Below are 13,964 nucleotides of genomic sequence, written 5' to 3' on the forward strand. Positions count from 1 at the left end.
TTCTTCATTCAAGTGACTGCTGGAGCTCCCTTTTCCAATCTTCCATGCACGTTTTAAAACAAGGCAAGCTTCAAACAGGGACTTAATCCAAGCTTTTAATCACAAGCAAGGTGCCCTTGAGATAAACAGACAGGATTTACTCCCCTTCCTTTATTCCCCCTATTCTCATTTTGCATTTACCCAATAAAATGATTGCAGGAAATGAAACTCAAAAGCTTACCTTTGTGATTGTTACCTACATATACCAGCTACTTTTGCCTATAAAAGTAACCTGTTAAGACTACTGTACAGGAAATTGAAAAGGACTGTTTTTCCTGGTAAGAGTAAAAATCCCTTTAATAGCTTTAGGTTGGTTTCTGAAGAAACCAAGGTTTTCTTCTTGCTGCACCATGTCTCTTCATCCACCCGCTCACAACAACAGCTGGGTCCACTGACGCACCTAAATGGAACCTCTCAAAGATATGAGGTTCCCAGGTATTTACAAAAACCTGAGAATGCGTAGAGAAAGAGGAGTGAGGTCATTACTGACACTGCAGGTAAGGGACTGGACACCACTGGCATCTGTGACCAGCTCCATAGCACGTGGACACTGGCTGACCAGCTGCCGCCGGACTGGTCACAACATGCACCGCCTTTTGCTAAGGAAGATGTTACAGGGATTAAAGGGCAGGAAAGCGCTATCTTGGCTTTTCATAGAATACACATTCCCAATGCAAACCAGCTGACAGTTTCCTAGGGCAACCAGACTGTTCCCAGAGCTTCTGCCACAGTTAAGGAAAGCAAATCAATGCCAACAATAAGCTAAAACTTGTTACACAATCCACTTGTTTTATAAGGTGTCTGCAAATAACAACAGATAGAAAAAAACTTCACTGCTTTTAGAAATTTTTCCTTTACCTCTTTTGTTTGTACTATCTAAACTCAAATACATTGCTATTTTTCCTTCTGCTGACTTTATAAAAGCCCATGCAGGAACACTAAAAAGAAAACTCAAGTGACATCCCTCATATCTACATTAATTTTTGTTTTCATTTATAATTTTCAGAATATTAAAGACATAACTGCTCATGACCATTTACTAACATGTAGTTTCAGGACAGCATAATTGTAGGGTCATTCTGAGAAATCCTGACCAGATCTGCTTATGAAACTTGAGGAAAAAAAAGAAACTTCCCTATTAACCACCTGAAGATCCAACTCTCGTGTTTACTTTTCTTGCTCTACTGTTGTTGCCTCTCAAGTCTTCCTAGGTTAATACGGCCTCATTTATTTTTAAGCCTTAGATGAGGAACAGAGAATCAAGTCTCTTACTTGCAGTTGATGTTCTGAAAAGTATTTAAGGAGAGGTATCTCTGGACATTCTACATCCAGATGTGAGCTGCTGGCACTCTCACACACTGTGTACTACAAACAGGCTGCAGTGGCACATGGTGCTAGTAAAAGAACATGCCTATGCAAACTATCTCCTGTGGTCTGGATGAATTGTTATATGGAAGTAGGCCTTTGGGAGGTAAAGAGCTGTAATTACACAATTAGTGCACAAACTAGAATCACAAAGACCAGAGCTGTCATCCTGAAGAGTGTTCTCAGCTACTTGATATCAAAATAAGAGGAATGTCACTCTTTTCTTTAGGAAATCACAAAGTCAATTGCTAGGAAAATCCTCATTATTCCCATGTTCTTTTGGTAAGATTCTCAAGTTACCACACACTAATTTAATGATGGAAGTGAGCAAGTATGAGTAATGTCTCTAAGTTGCAGGACAGTGGTCACCTCCCTGGTTTCTAACACCCAGTGATCTGCAGTGATCTGGAGTACTCCAAAACAGAAAACTATTTTCAAATAGAAGATAGATATCTAATTATGGTATGCTTGACAAAGGAGTCAAAAAGTCTGTTCTGATGGTGAAAGCTAGGTGGATACAAAGTGGACTGCAGACAACTTTCTCCTATAACAGGTCATAATCTCTGTGGGTTACGTTACCTGTATTAGATGAGAAAGATTGTCTGTACCATAGCTGAGGCTGAGTGCACTCCCACTCTGATGCAAGAGCATCCGTTGGTGAGCCAAACCTTGCTGGCAGCACATTGCCTAAGGAACAAATACTTTCTTTTTCCTGAAAAAAAAAGCTGTAACATGTAAGTCATCATGGTCTCTGAATAGTGGGACCAAGAAGATTATGTATAATTGAGCAAGCCATCCACACATGAAAGCTGTATTTGAAACATCAAAGACCAACTGGACAAATGGAGAAGCTACAGCTTCAGCAAGAGCCAGTCTCATTTGCTTTCTGACATGACCTTATCTCCAAATGAAATCTCCATTCCAAGAACAGTACTTTGTCATAGGGCTTGATAACCAATGTAGAATAAAAACTTTCATTCTGGCCACAATGATACAGCCAGAATACTATTCTCTGGTTCATTTTTTTGTTTTAACCTACAATCTTTTTTTGTTCTGTAACTCAAGGGATCCTCACAGAGTCTGTTTATAAAACTGTGTGAGGTCTTGAGGAAGTAGCATGTAATTTTCTGATAGCTACACAACACAGATACATGCTAAACTGACTTGCTTCTCTCTCTGAAGATCTCTAACTAACAAGCAGCGCAAAATATGAACTGAAATGATGTGCAAGGCATCCAGAGAGATCATGTGTCAATTTTTGACTTACATCTGAAAAGATGAATTTAATCAAGCAGAAAGGATTACATGGTCAAGTTCCTGAATATTTTATAAGCTTGGGGTTTGAGAAATCTGACAGAAACTAAGAACTTGTCAAGAATTCATGATACAGGAAGCAATATTGTATGGGTCTTCACTATAAAGCTCCTTCACAACATGCAGAAGAGATCCATCCTGAAATCTGGTTACAAATACTGACCTGTCAGAGTACAGGATTTTCCTAGGAATCTTAATGGAGCTAAAGGCAAAAATGACCAACGTAGAAGGTACCATAAAACGGTATGTCAGTTTTAACGTATAAGCTGATCAAGCTTGCTCCCTAACTCCACTGTTAAGACATACTTCCTAAGTACGTTGACTCTACAAGAATTAGTTAATGAAACCTGTATTCAACATTCAGAATCACAGAAACTGGCAACTGAACAAAAGCACTTCCAAAGCACCTGTCCAGAGAGTCTATTGCCATGTCCTTCAGGAAAGGCCGGCATGTTATTCCAGAAGCGGTGCTTTCACTGTTACCAGCTGTAATGAGCTTTAAAAAAAAGTCCCCAAAAGCACCCCACACTCTGCCCCAAAGCCAAACAAAACCATGCTTTCCAATGTATGTTTTGTGCCAAGTTCCTCTCAAAAGGATTTAGTGAATGGATGAGAGCTCGTTCTCCTTTACAACTTCAATGCTATTTCGTACCTTTACTCCTCAGAGCTTTTTCTTTATAAAGTGGGTCCACCGGGCAACTGATTCAGTTCCAGGAATCAAGGACCCAGCTTGTGATCTGGATGTTTGACATACAGTTTTGACTATTACTGGCAGGGATAAAGCTGCAGACTATTTCAGTCAGATTTAACAGAGAGGTCCAAACTAAAGATAGCTAAGCCCAGGTGATGAGGGAAAGCAGAAACGCTTTCCTAACAACCACTTCCAAAGATGAAATTTAAAAGCAAGATCAGCATATGTTAGGCACCAGGAAATGGAACCGCTAGATGCAAACCCATAGGAAAACTGGATTCCAGCACTTTAGAAACTACTTATTTAGCTTAGGAGAATTACAGTACATGAGCTACCAGGGGTAAAGAAGTAGCTCTGAAAGCACTAGAAAAAGTAAATAAGACTACTGTAGAAGTTTAGTATGGACAACGGAGCAGAAACTAAAACCACATTTTTGAGATATTACTTTGCAGAGGTTTGAAAGGAATGGACAAAGGGAAGAGATACAGTGATACCATGATCCTGTATGGTTTACTTCATTAGAAAATAATTCCAAATATTAAAATGCCTTACCTCCATCTTCTTTATCTAGAACTGTTTGAAATCACCTCCTTATTGCCACCCAAGAGAGACTTGGCAAGAATATTTTGAAGAGAAACTAGAACTGGGACATCTGTATTGTGCTCCTTAGCAAGGGATAGCTCCAACAGCTTTTTTTCAAGTTAAGAAACACAGAGTCTTCCCATTCCTGCCCAGAGTAAAACAGAAAAACTACAAAGTGAGTAAGATGGGCTGTAAAGCCTCTTGAGCCAATTTACAGGTTGGACTCTCTACAACTTGCTGACCACAGCAGGTATAAAATATTACCTCAACGGATGGCAGTGCTTCAGAAAAAAACAATATTTAATAATCCAAATTATCAACTGTTGAGACTGTGCATCCCTTTTGGCTACAGACTTAAACAAAAACAAACCCAAGAAGCCCCCAACTCTCCCCCACTTCCATTTAAATGAACAGAGACACCAGCTAAATACCCAGCAGCTGCCTCCAACAGAAGTTCTGAACTTGAGCCATGGAGAGCACAAGACAGAAGAAAGGGTGTGCAAGTGTGGGGTGCAAGATCAGTTAGAAGATCAAAGGCAGAGCTCCAGCTCCCAGCTAATATCGCAGAGCAAGGAAACTGCAAGTCAGAAGTACAGAGCACATACATGCTGACTGAATACAGGTGAATAATACATCTAATAGAAATTATCACTACTTTTAAATTGTCTGGATATAAATGGTAACTACTGCAGTTGCAACTAAAGAGAGTGATGACAGACCAGTGGTTGTGTAGGCAAGATCAGACTAGAACACTAAGTCTGGACTTTTTCAGTTTTATGCACCCTTCTGAGAGTTTCTTAGGTTCTGAAAGAGGTTAGGGTATCACAGAACAGCTGAGGTTGGAAGGCACCTCTGAAGGTCATCTGGTCCAACCTACCCTGCTCAAGCACGGTCATCTAGAGCCAGCTGCCCAAGACTATGTCCAGCCAGTTTTTGAATATTTCCAAGAATGGAGACTCCACAACATCCCTGTACCTGCTCCACTGCTCAGTCACCCTCACAGTAAAATAAGTGTTTCCTGATGTTCAGATGAAACCTCCTGCACTCCTGTTTGTGTCTATTATCACTTATGTTGTCACTGGGCACTGCTGGAAATAACCTCTTTGCACTCCCCTAAGGTATTTATATATCTTGATGAGATACCCTCTGAACCTTCTCTTCTCCAGGCTGAACAGTCCCAGCTCTCTCAGCCTTTCCTCATATTAGAGATCCTTCATCTTCATAGCCCTTCATTGGACTCTCTCCAGTATGCCCATGTCTCTCTCGTACTGGAGAACCCAGAACTGGACACAGGACTCCAGGTGTGGCCTCACGAGTGCTGAATAAAGGGGAAGGATCACCTCACTCCACCTGCTGACAATACTTTACCTCATGCAGGATACCATTCACCTCCCTTGTGGTGAGGGCACATTGCTGGCTCCTGTTCATCTTGGTGTCCACCAGGACCCTCAGGCCCTTTTCTGCCAAGCTGGGTGACCCTCAGCAGATCTTGGTGCATGGGGTTACTCCTCTCCAGGTGCAGGACTTCACACTTTCCCTTGTTAAACTTCATGAGGCTCCTGTCAGCCCATTTCTCCAGGCTGCCAAAGTCCTTCTGGACGGCAGCACAACCCTCTAGTGTATCAGCCACTTCTCCCAGTTTGATGTTATCAGCAAGTGTGCTGAGGGTACACTCTGCCCTGTCACCCAGATCATTAATGAAGACGTTCAACAGGATTGGACCCAGTATCGATCCCTGGATATACACCACTAGTCACTGCCCTTCAAACAGACTTTGCACTGCAGATCACCACCCTCTGGGCTCAGCTGTTCAGCCTGTTTTCAACCCAACTTTGCTTATGTTGAGATGTAAGTTACACGAAGTTCTGAAAGGCAACTTACATTGAAACCTGATGCATCACAAACTAACAGTTTTTGCTTGTTTTAGTTATTTTAACAGAATCTGAATGCTAACAGTCTGCAACATATGCTAAACTAGCCACCTAACTTTCCTTCATTAGCAAATTGCCCCTATGGTAGTAAAAAGAAAATCTGTGAGATGATTACTCTCCCCTACTGTCCTAACTGCTCCAAAATAATGCTGAGATGTAGCCTCTCCGCCACTTCACTAGCACTCATCACACAAGAAGCCAGCCAAGATTATTACTTCAACCTAAAATTTACTCTACAAAAGGATTGCAAAAACACCCCCCACTCCCAAACAAGTACACTAAAACTGCTCATGTTGATACAAGATTGCTTCTCATGGTGGCAGTGCTGGCTTAATGCTTGTGGAACTATGATCCTAGATGATGCCAAAACTAGTTAAACTTCTTCAGTTACACAGGAAGTCTCAGAATTTACAGCAAGTTGGAGACTTATGTAGAAGAATCAAGCATTTAAACTATAGGTACATAATATTTAAACAGCATGTCTGAATATTATGGTTTCTGAAAAAATGAAATGGTGTTCCTTGTTGCTGATTTGGAGATGCTCAGTGTTGGGCTAGCACCATTTTATATTATTGTAGTAAATTAGTGAGAAGAGCTGTAGTACTGAGCAAAAGGCAATTTCCAGCCAATATAAGATTTGTGTTCAACTTCTACCTGACAACTTCACTGATGCAGGAAAGCAAAGCAGAGTCCAGCTTCAAAGGTTGAAGGCTGGCATGAATTAAGTGTCCCACAAGCCACCTACTCATTACAGGCTACAGATGTGGGCAGATGCCTGAAATGGCCAACTTTTGCCTTTAAACTTCAGTTACTTGAAGAAACAACTTTTTCAAGATAAATTTTCATCTTCCCATAATACCTTTATACTTCTTTTAATACAGTCAGCAGCCTAAAGAACAATGTTTTCAATAATCTTTTGTTAGCACTGCCCACCACACCAATGACTTCCAGATTACAAGATCTGAGAAAGCTGCACTTAGACATAAAAGTTAATAGATCCACACTCAGATCATTCCAGCCTCACTAGAGGTGTACCACAAATAATTCATTTTGGCATCAGACTGCTGGCATGATTGAGATGTGCTTTTAGATGGCATGAATCTCATTTCATGGCCTTCATCTTGGTCGATAACCTGACAGAAGTTCAGGTAACTGGATGAGAAAGGCACTTGTTAACAGGAAGCATGAAACACTTTTGGCAGTCTGCTACTTTCCTCTTCTCTGAAGCACAATGGCACATAGCATGGCTGACATAAAATATTGCTATCGTATGTCAGGGTTGCAAAAGTAACTCATTTGCCTTAGAAGACTAACACCGTATCTTTTCACACAGGAAACAAACTTAGTTTACACACAATTTGTCAATCCTGTGCACGCAGCGAAATTTTTTTCATGCTTACTCAGAGCATGACAATAGTGCTACTCTTGTAAGGTCAAAGCAAAGTACAGTCTGGACATGAGATATGCACATTTAACAGCTGGAACTGTATTTTAACCCGCAAGCTAGGTTAGCTTTATGTAATCTGGGCACTGTACAACACTTTCTAATCAGGGAGTTGTGACCTTTACACAGTTTACTGCAATTTGAAACAAAGGAAGCCCTACTGTTGAGCCACTCAATCTGAGGTGTTTTCACTCAACTTTCCAGAATACACACACACCTCACATTATGATTGATACCCGTCAGAAGAGGAAATATGCTCCTGAGGGACTTAACTTGAATAAAGGTCACACAAATATGACTGAGATGAAGAATGCTAGCACAGGAAGTTATAAAGTGACCTGCAATACTAAGGGTGAGCAGTCCTTCAGACTGGAGACAAGTATAAGGCCTCTTCAGAAGCCTGAAAATTACAACTAGACCCAACACAAAATGGTTAGGAACATGAAAACTGTCAGATGCTATGCACACACAAGTTTCACATATCCATTTTCATTTAAACACCTGGTTTGCACACACAACTAGGCACACCTCAAATGGCATTTTGATAATCTGGGACAACACTCAATATCATTATTTAGTTGAAAACTATCTTAGCTGAAACATTGTGATATTTGTTCACTATCCTTCAAAGTGGCATAGATGTCATGACATTTTTTACAGGTTCTTATGATGCAAACAGTTATGATTCATTGAGAATACACTCATATCAAATGCTACACTACTTACACCTTCCCATAGTCTCGTGCCATTTACAGAGTTATTTTTAAGACTAACTTGGATTCAAAACTTTATTACAAAAAGACAAGGACTACTGTACGAAAAATTAAACCACTGAACGGTCTTGTCAATCCAGCTTGTCCCAGATCTTGACTTCCCTATGTATTTATTTCTTATACCCTATACAGTAACCAACTTCAATCCAGAGAATGTATTAATTTATATCCAATCTGGATATGATTAGTTACAAGGTCACACACCTTATGCCAATACACCTTGCAAATTAAAAGCATAGTTGAGTAGAGCACTATTCCAAATCCCTTTGTTGCCAAATTTCTTATATTTCAACACCTGGAAGCTAGAGGTATTCTTACGATTTCATCATATGGGTGGAAAAATACCAACAAAAATACAACTCACAAAAAGTAGCTCTTTAATTTCTCCCTTTAAAACAGTCACAAGCATCCTCTACATTCACCCAAGAGGAGATGAGACAAAAAGCAGCTGGAGTAGCTTGGGCAGTGGTGTCAGCAGAACATGATCACTTCATTTTTGCCTTCTTGTTCATAAGACGCCTGAAATTTCAGACTACAACTTCAGCCACAAGCCTAGAGTCCGCAATGCACACAGCAGGCACATGCTAGGCATACATCACAGTGTTGCTTGAGTAACAGTCACTTCAGTCCGTCCCAGGTCAGCTTCTGGAAACACTGCTTGGAAAACCAGGAACCAAAATTGAAGCCACTATCAAACACTTATATCCTAATTAACTCTCTGCAGCTGTCAGACATCTCCAGGATCCACCACCATATTTCATCTATTCCATTAAAATCTTCCCATATATGTAAAACTGAAGGGAATAAGTCTCTAAGGAAAAAAGTAATACCCAAATACTTCAAGGTTTGCAACTGTACTCATACTGCTTTACATATCTGATACATTAATTTGGATACATGCATCTTAAAATCATGCTCATAGGAGCATTTTCTAAGCTTATTTCCCATTCAGTGACAGAAGAATTTTCAGTTGTCAAATCTACTTCACCCCAAAATGTACCTATGACTTATAATAATAATAATATTATGGCATTAATAGAAAGCCAAAATTTTAATTCCATATAATCATAATAATAATAACAATTTCCCCATATGAAGTTTCTTCCTTCCTATTTGTCCAATTACTGCACACAATTGATGAGTGACAAAGGATACCCTGCAGTTTGTTAAAGTGCTATGTAACATAATCATATAATTAAGATTGCTTTTTCATGCAATGCATTGGGACAAAGTTAAAATCATGCTTCCAAACCAAGCTAATAGATTACCTGACTTCTAAATGCTTAACTGTACAACCATTAAGCTATCTTTGCTTAAAATAACCATATGTCTGGGTGGAGTCTAATGAAGGCCAAGTAATTATGTGAAAAGTAAAAAAAAAAAGATGTGTGATTTTCTATGTACTCATGGCTGGTGACTCAACACATCACTATTCCTTTCTTCTTCACCTTAATGCCAGCTTTTCCCTACAAACTTCTCTGGACAAATAGCATCATGAGCTACAGCTGTATTCAGCCACGTCTGTGCTGCTGGACTCAGTTCACCTCTTCTGTCTGTCACAAGGAGCTGGATTCTAGGTGCTCTGCCCTTAGTGTGAGCAACAATTGTGATCTTCTGCATTTGTTAGATGTTGATTTCCATGAAACTAAAGACTTCAGCCTCTTTAAGACCCCTGTCACGGGGAAATTTGACTGAAATTGGCCAGAGAACTAAAATTACTAGGTGAAGAAGGAATAGCCAGAGTGTGTCCATAAGCCATCTTTCCTTAGGAGACCAAGCTGACAACACACCCAACAGGAAGGGTTAGTTTCCAGGGACCAAATTCTAAATAAAAAGGCTGGATGCTTACACTGTAGTCTGAAGCTGACTAACTTCCAAGCTGACATGGCATACAAGAACACACAGAGGTGATGCACAGCACATTCTCTATCCTGGACTAGACTGAAAAGATGTTAGAGCTGAGAAACAGTGCCTATGCCTTGCTCTCACCGAAGCTAACTTTTTGTAAAGCGATTTAGGGTCAATTGTCTCAGATCATCAGGATTTCAAAACAATTAAAACACCCCGGGTGCCTTCACCTTTACAGTTTCCCTGACAACACGCACCAGCGCTTCGAGACAATCTCCTTGCAGGCCGGAGGGGCTCCCCAATCCTCACAACCGAAGCAACAGAACTTCTCCAGAGCAGAAGCCCAGCCACCAACCACCACGGTGCTGCCTGCAGGAGCACTCGAGGGGCCGCAAGCACCGATACCACAAAGAGCCGCCCCAATTCCCCAAACGCGTCCCCGCCAGGGGCTCCACCGCCCCGGCCTGTTCCGGCTCCACAGCCCCTGCCCAAGCCGTGCCCGAGGCGCCCCGGGCAGCCCTGCCCGGGCACACTTGGGGACATGGGACGGCGCGGACAGACAAAGGGGCGCCGGCCGCCCCCACGACGGTTCCGCCACGGGCGTCCCGGTGCGACAAGGGCGGCGAGCGGTCCACGGCCCAGCCTCGCGTCCCGGCCTCCCCTCGCGGCGCCCCGGCCAGCGGGCGAGGAGGCCCGAGGCGGCTCCCAGGGGTGCTGGGGACATGAGGGGAGGGGGACAGAGCAGAGGCCCCGCGGCCCTGGGGCTTCGGCCCTGTTGCCGTGGCGACGGCGCCGCGTGGGGCGCGCCCTTTGCCAACCGCCTCCTCAGGGCAACGGTCGCCGCGGGGGAGGGGAGGGAACAGAGGGAGGGGCGGGCTGCGGCCACCGGTAGTCCCCCCCGCCCCGCGTCCCCTCAGCCCCGGCGCCGCTGCCGCGGCCGTTCCCCGTCCCGCCCCTCTTCCCCCTCTTCCACCTCCTCCTCCCCCCCCTCCCGCTCACCAGGCTCCGGTCTGAGCGCAGGCGGCGGGCCCACCCCCGCGGCAGCGCCCGGCACTCACAGGGGGGCTGGGCGGGCTGAGCAGCGGCAGCCCCACCGCGGGGACCATCCTCCGAGCAGACACCCCGTGTCAGCGCGCTGCCGCTGCCTCCACGCCAATCCCCTCCCGCGCAGCTCACCCTGCTGCTCACACGCGCGGCGCAGAGCGGCCAATCTGAGCGCAAGGGCTGAGCCTTCGAGGCCAATCAACGAGGCCCGGACGAGGAAGGCGTTGCTCACCGCAACTGGGCGGGGAGGAGTCGGAAACGGCCAATCGCTACCACAAACATTGGCGGGGCGACCCAATCAAAGGCCAGAGAGATTGAGACTGGCGTGCGAGCCGTCAACAAGTTAAGGTGGCCGAAACAGGAACTGCCGAAGACCGGCACCTCAACAGACCAATGAGGAGAGCGGGCAGGGGAGCACCGAGGGGCGATAGGCGGGTGGAAGTTCTTAAAGGTGAAGCTGCCGCGTTGATGCTCCGCATTCTGCTGCCGCTACCTCAGCGCCGGCTAAAACTACTCTTCCCCGGCCGGTCAGAAACCGCCCGCTCAGCCTCCCCGCCTCGGCTACCCCCTCGCTCGCAGGTAAAAAAAAAAAAAAAAAAAACAACCAACCCATGTATGTATATATATATATTTTTTTCCTTCAGATTTAAAATATTTTTTTTCTGTCAGAATAGCAGCGCGAGGGAGATGTACTTTAAACCGTACGAAGTGGCTGTTGGCGAACGCTGAATTCAGCTGCTGCCAATCGTCCAAATGAAGCTGATCTCTGTTTTAGGTGGATAGACCTTATGGATAATAACACCCATTGAAATCTCACCCCACTTCCCCTGCCATCAGAGTTCTGGAAAGGAATTTAGATTTAAAAAAAAAAAAGCAGTTGGCTATGATTTTCCAAAACATAAACAACAGGCTAGCTGTTTAAGAGCCTGACTTTTGTCACTGTTCTATGCTATAATTCATTACAAAATCAGTTGTTTTAGCACAAGCTTTATGACACTGTGCTTATTTAGTTCCAGAGGGTAAGACCCTTCATCCATCTTCCTCATGAATTAATTCAGAGCTTAAAAAAAAAAATTGTTTTCTTCTGCTAAATTAGGGGCTCTGAATCATTAACAACCCCCCACTACCTGAGCTCTTATTTCCTTTTACCACCTCTCTAATTCAATTACTAGTCACATTAAGGTAGCTTCCCATTTCCAGCCTCAATCATTTCCTTCCACAGGTATTCTGCAACAATTATTTTCTGGAACTAATTTCAAATGTATTTTACAAGTACTTCACATCTCTGCCCACCTGTAGGTGATGCCAGAGTTGCAAAGCCTCTTCTCTCCAAGACAACTTAAAAAGGCAGAGCTGTGATGTTTAGACTTTCTGGAAAACGAAGATGCCCTTTTCCCAGAATGCATCTTGTGTCCATATACCTTCCTAAAACATGATGTAATACAGAGCAGGGACAAGTTTCTGAAGCAGCATCCCAGAACTTACCTGCTGCTGAAATGAGTCAGAATAGCAATTAGATGAAAAAAATGCATCATTTTGAATTCTTCCTGCTTGCAAAATAATCTCACAGTTGACATCAGTGCAGGATTCATTTGCCAGCTGTGAAGAAATTTAAGGTCCATAGATGTTTTTCCAGAGAAATTCTAAAGTTACTGTAAACAGCAACTTCACAATGTGAAGTATAAATGTAAATGCACTTTTTCAGCTTTCATATTTTTTTAGTTCTGATGTGACACAACCAAACTGGAGGACAAATGAAATCTGAAATACTTGTGCTCCATCAATTTATTCCAATATAACCTGTGAAGGGTTTTTTGTTTGCCTTTTTTTTTTTTTTCCCCTTTTAAATGGTAGTGTGCTTTTTCAGCAAAGGCTTTCACTAAAAAGGCAGCACCCACTCTCCAAAGCAGCAAACCCAAGTTTACCTCCTGCCACTCCTGGCCTGAAGTGTTTGAACTCTTAAATCTTCAGATTACCAGTACAGTGTTAGATACCTGAAATACACTAGCAAAAATCCAGCAGCAGGCAAAAATACACTGGTGAAATCATATAGAACACAAAATTGTTGAAAATCAGTAGCCTTTTTCTGGTAGTGAATATGGACTAGTAATTATATGGCAAGATAGCTCTAAACAAACAAACCAACCCAAACTCCAGGTTTTGCACAAATATTTAGAAACGCTTTACCTTGACAAGATGACTTGCTGTTAGTATGAAGAGTTTCTGCAGCTCTATTTGAAATAGTCTTAACTGAGAAGAACTTGAATGCATTTTTTTTAATGGAAGCATAATACTTGGCTGTAATGCAGGCTTGGATTCAATAATTCAGTGAATAGTAAAGGCCTGACTCAGTGTGATGATACAGCAGCCAATAAAAAAGGCAATCAAAGACAGATCAGTGTATCCTTCCCCAGGTTCAGGAGTTTATTGGACTATGGGCCATATACATACAAGTGAACAAAAGAGAAAGCTGGCAACTCAGCAGCCTAGAAAGCTTGAAATGGTGTTGCCACAAGCCCTTTAGGCAAGATGGTAGTAAAACTGAATGTTTTTACAGCACTAAGGGACTGTGGAGGAGGAAAGGCAGCAAGATAAAAAGAGACAGGGTAACCTTTCCATCATCTGCTTAAACTGATGCAAAAGGACATTGTTGCTCACCATTGCCTAATCACATGTCCCATAAAAAGCATCTGGATTAGATGGGTTGAATAGATTTGGAGAACCCCCTATGGGAAGAAAAGTAATGCTGCCAAAACCAGATGACAACACTCAGCTGGCAAACTGGTTTGATAGGACATTCAGAAGGACTTCACATAAGAGCTTTTGGACAGGGATCTTTTAAGTGATCTAAGCTACTACAGGATCAGAGGATAGTGCTCTCACAGGGACACAGAACTGATTAAAAGACAGAAATCACAGGGCATAGAATAAAA

The 13,964-nt window shown here is 42.9% G+C and overlaps 1 protein-coding gene across 8 annotated transcripts in view; it reads right to left on the reverse strand.

Annotated features, from left to right (window-relative positions):
* Nucleotides 1-11,165, reverse strand: part of USF3 (upstream transcription factor family member 3) — a 32,932-nt gene extending 21,767 nt beyond the window's left edge. The window contains exons 1-3 of one of the 8 annotated variants that reach the window (XM_071814210.1): nt 11,046-11,085; nt 3,962-4,136; nt 1,984-2,116 (exon numbers count right to left, since the gene is read on the reverse strand). In XM_071814210.1, the coding sequence (XP_071670311.1) occupies nt 1,984-2,088 (105 nt within the window). In that variant the 5' untranslated portion in view covers nt 2,089-2,116; nt 3,962-4,136; nt 11,046-11,085. Of the gene's footprint in view, nt 1-1,983; nt 2,117-3,961; nt 4,137-8,503; nt 8,794-10,244; nt 10,855-10,986 lie in introns of those variants that run through there. The other 7 variants (XM_071814226.1, XM_071814212.1, XM_071814218.1 and 4 more) reach the window with 7 other exon arrangements.
* Between the last annotated feature and the right edge of the window lie 2,799 nt (nt 11,166-13,964).

Source organism: Patagioenas fasciata, chromosome 1 (assembly GCF_037038585.1).
Source record: "Patagioenas fasciata isolate bPatFas1 chromosome 1, bPatFas1.hap1, whole genome shotgun sequence".
NCBI lineage: Eukaryota > Metazoa > Chordata > Aves > Columbiformes > Columbidae > Patagioenas > Patagioenas fasciata.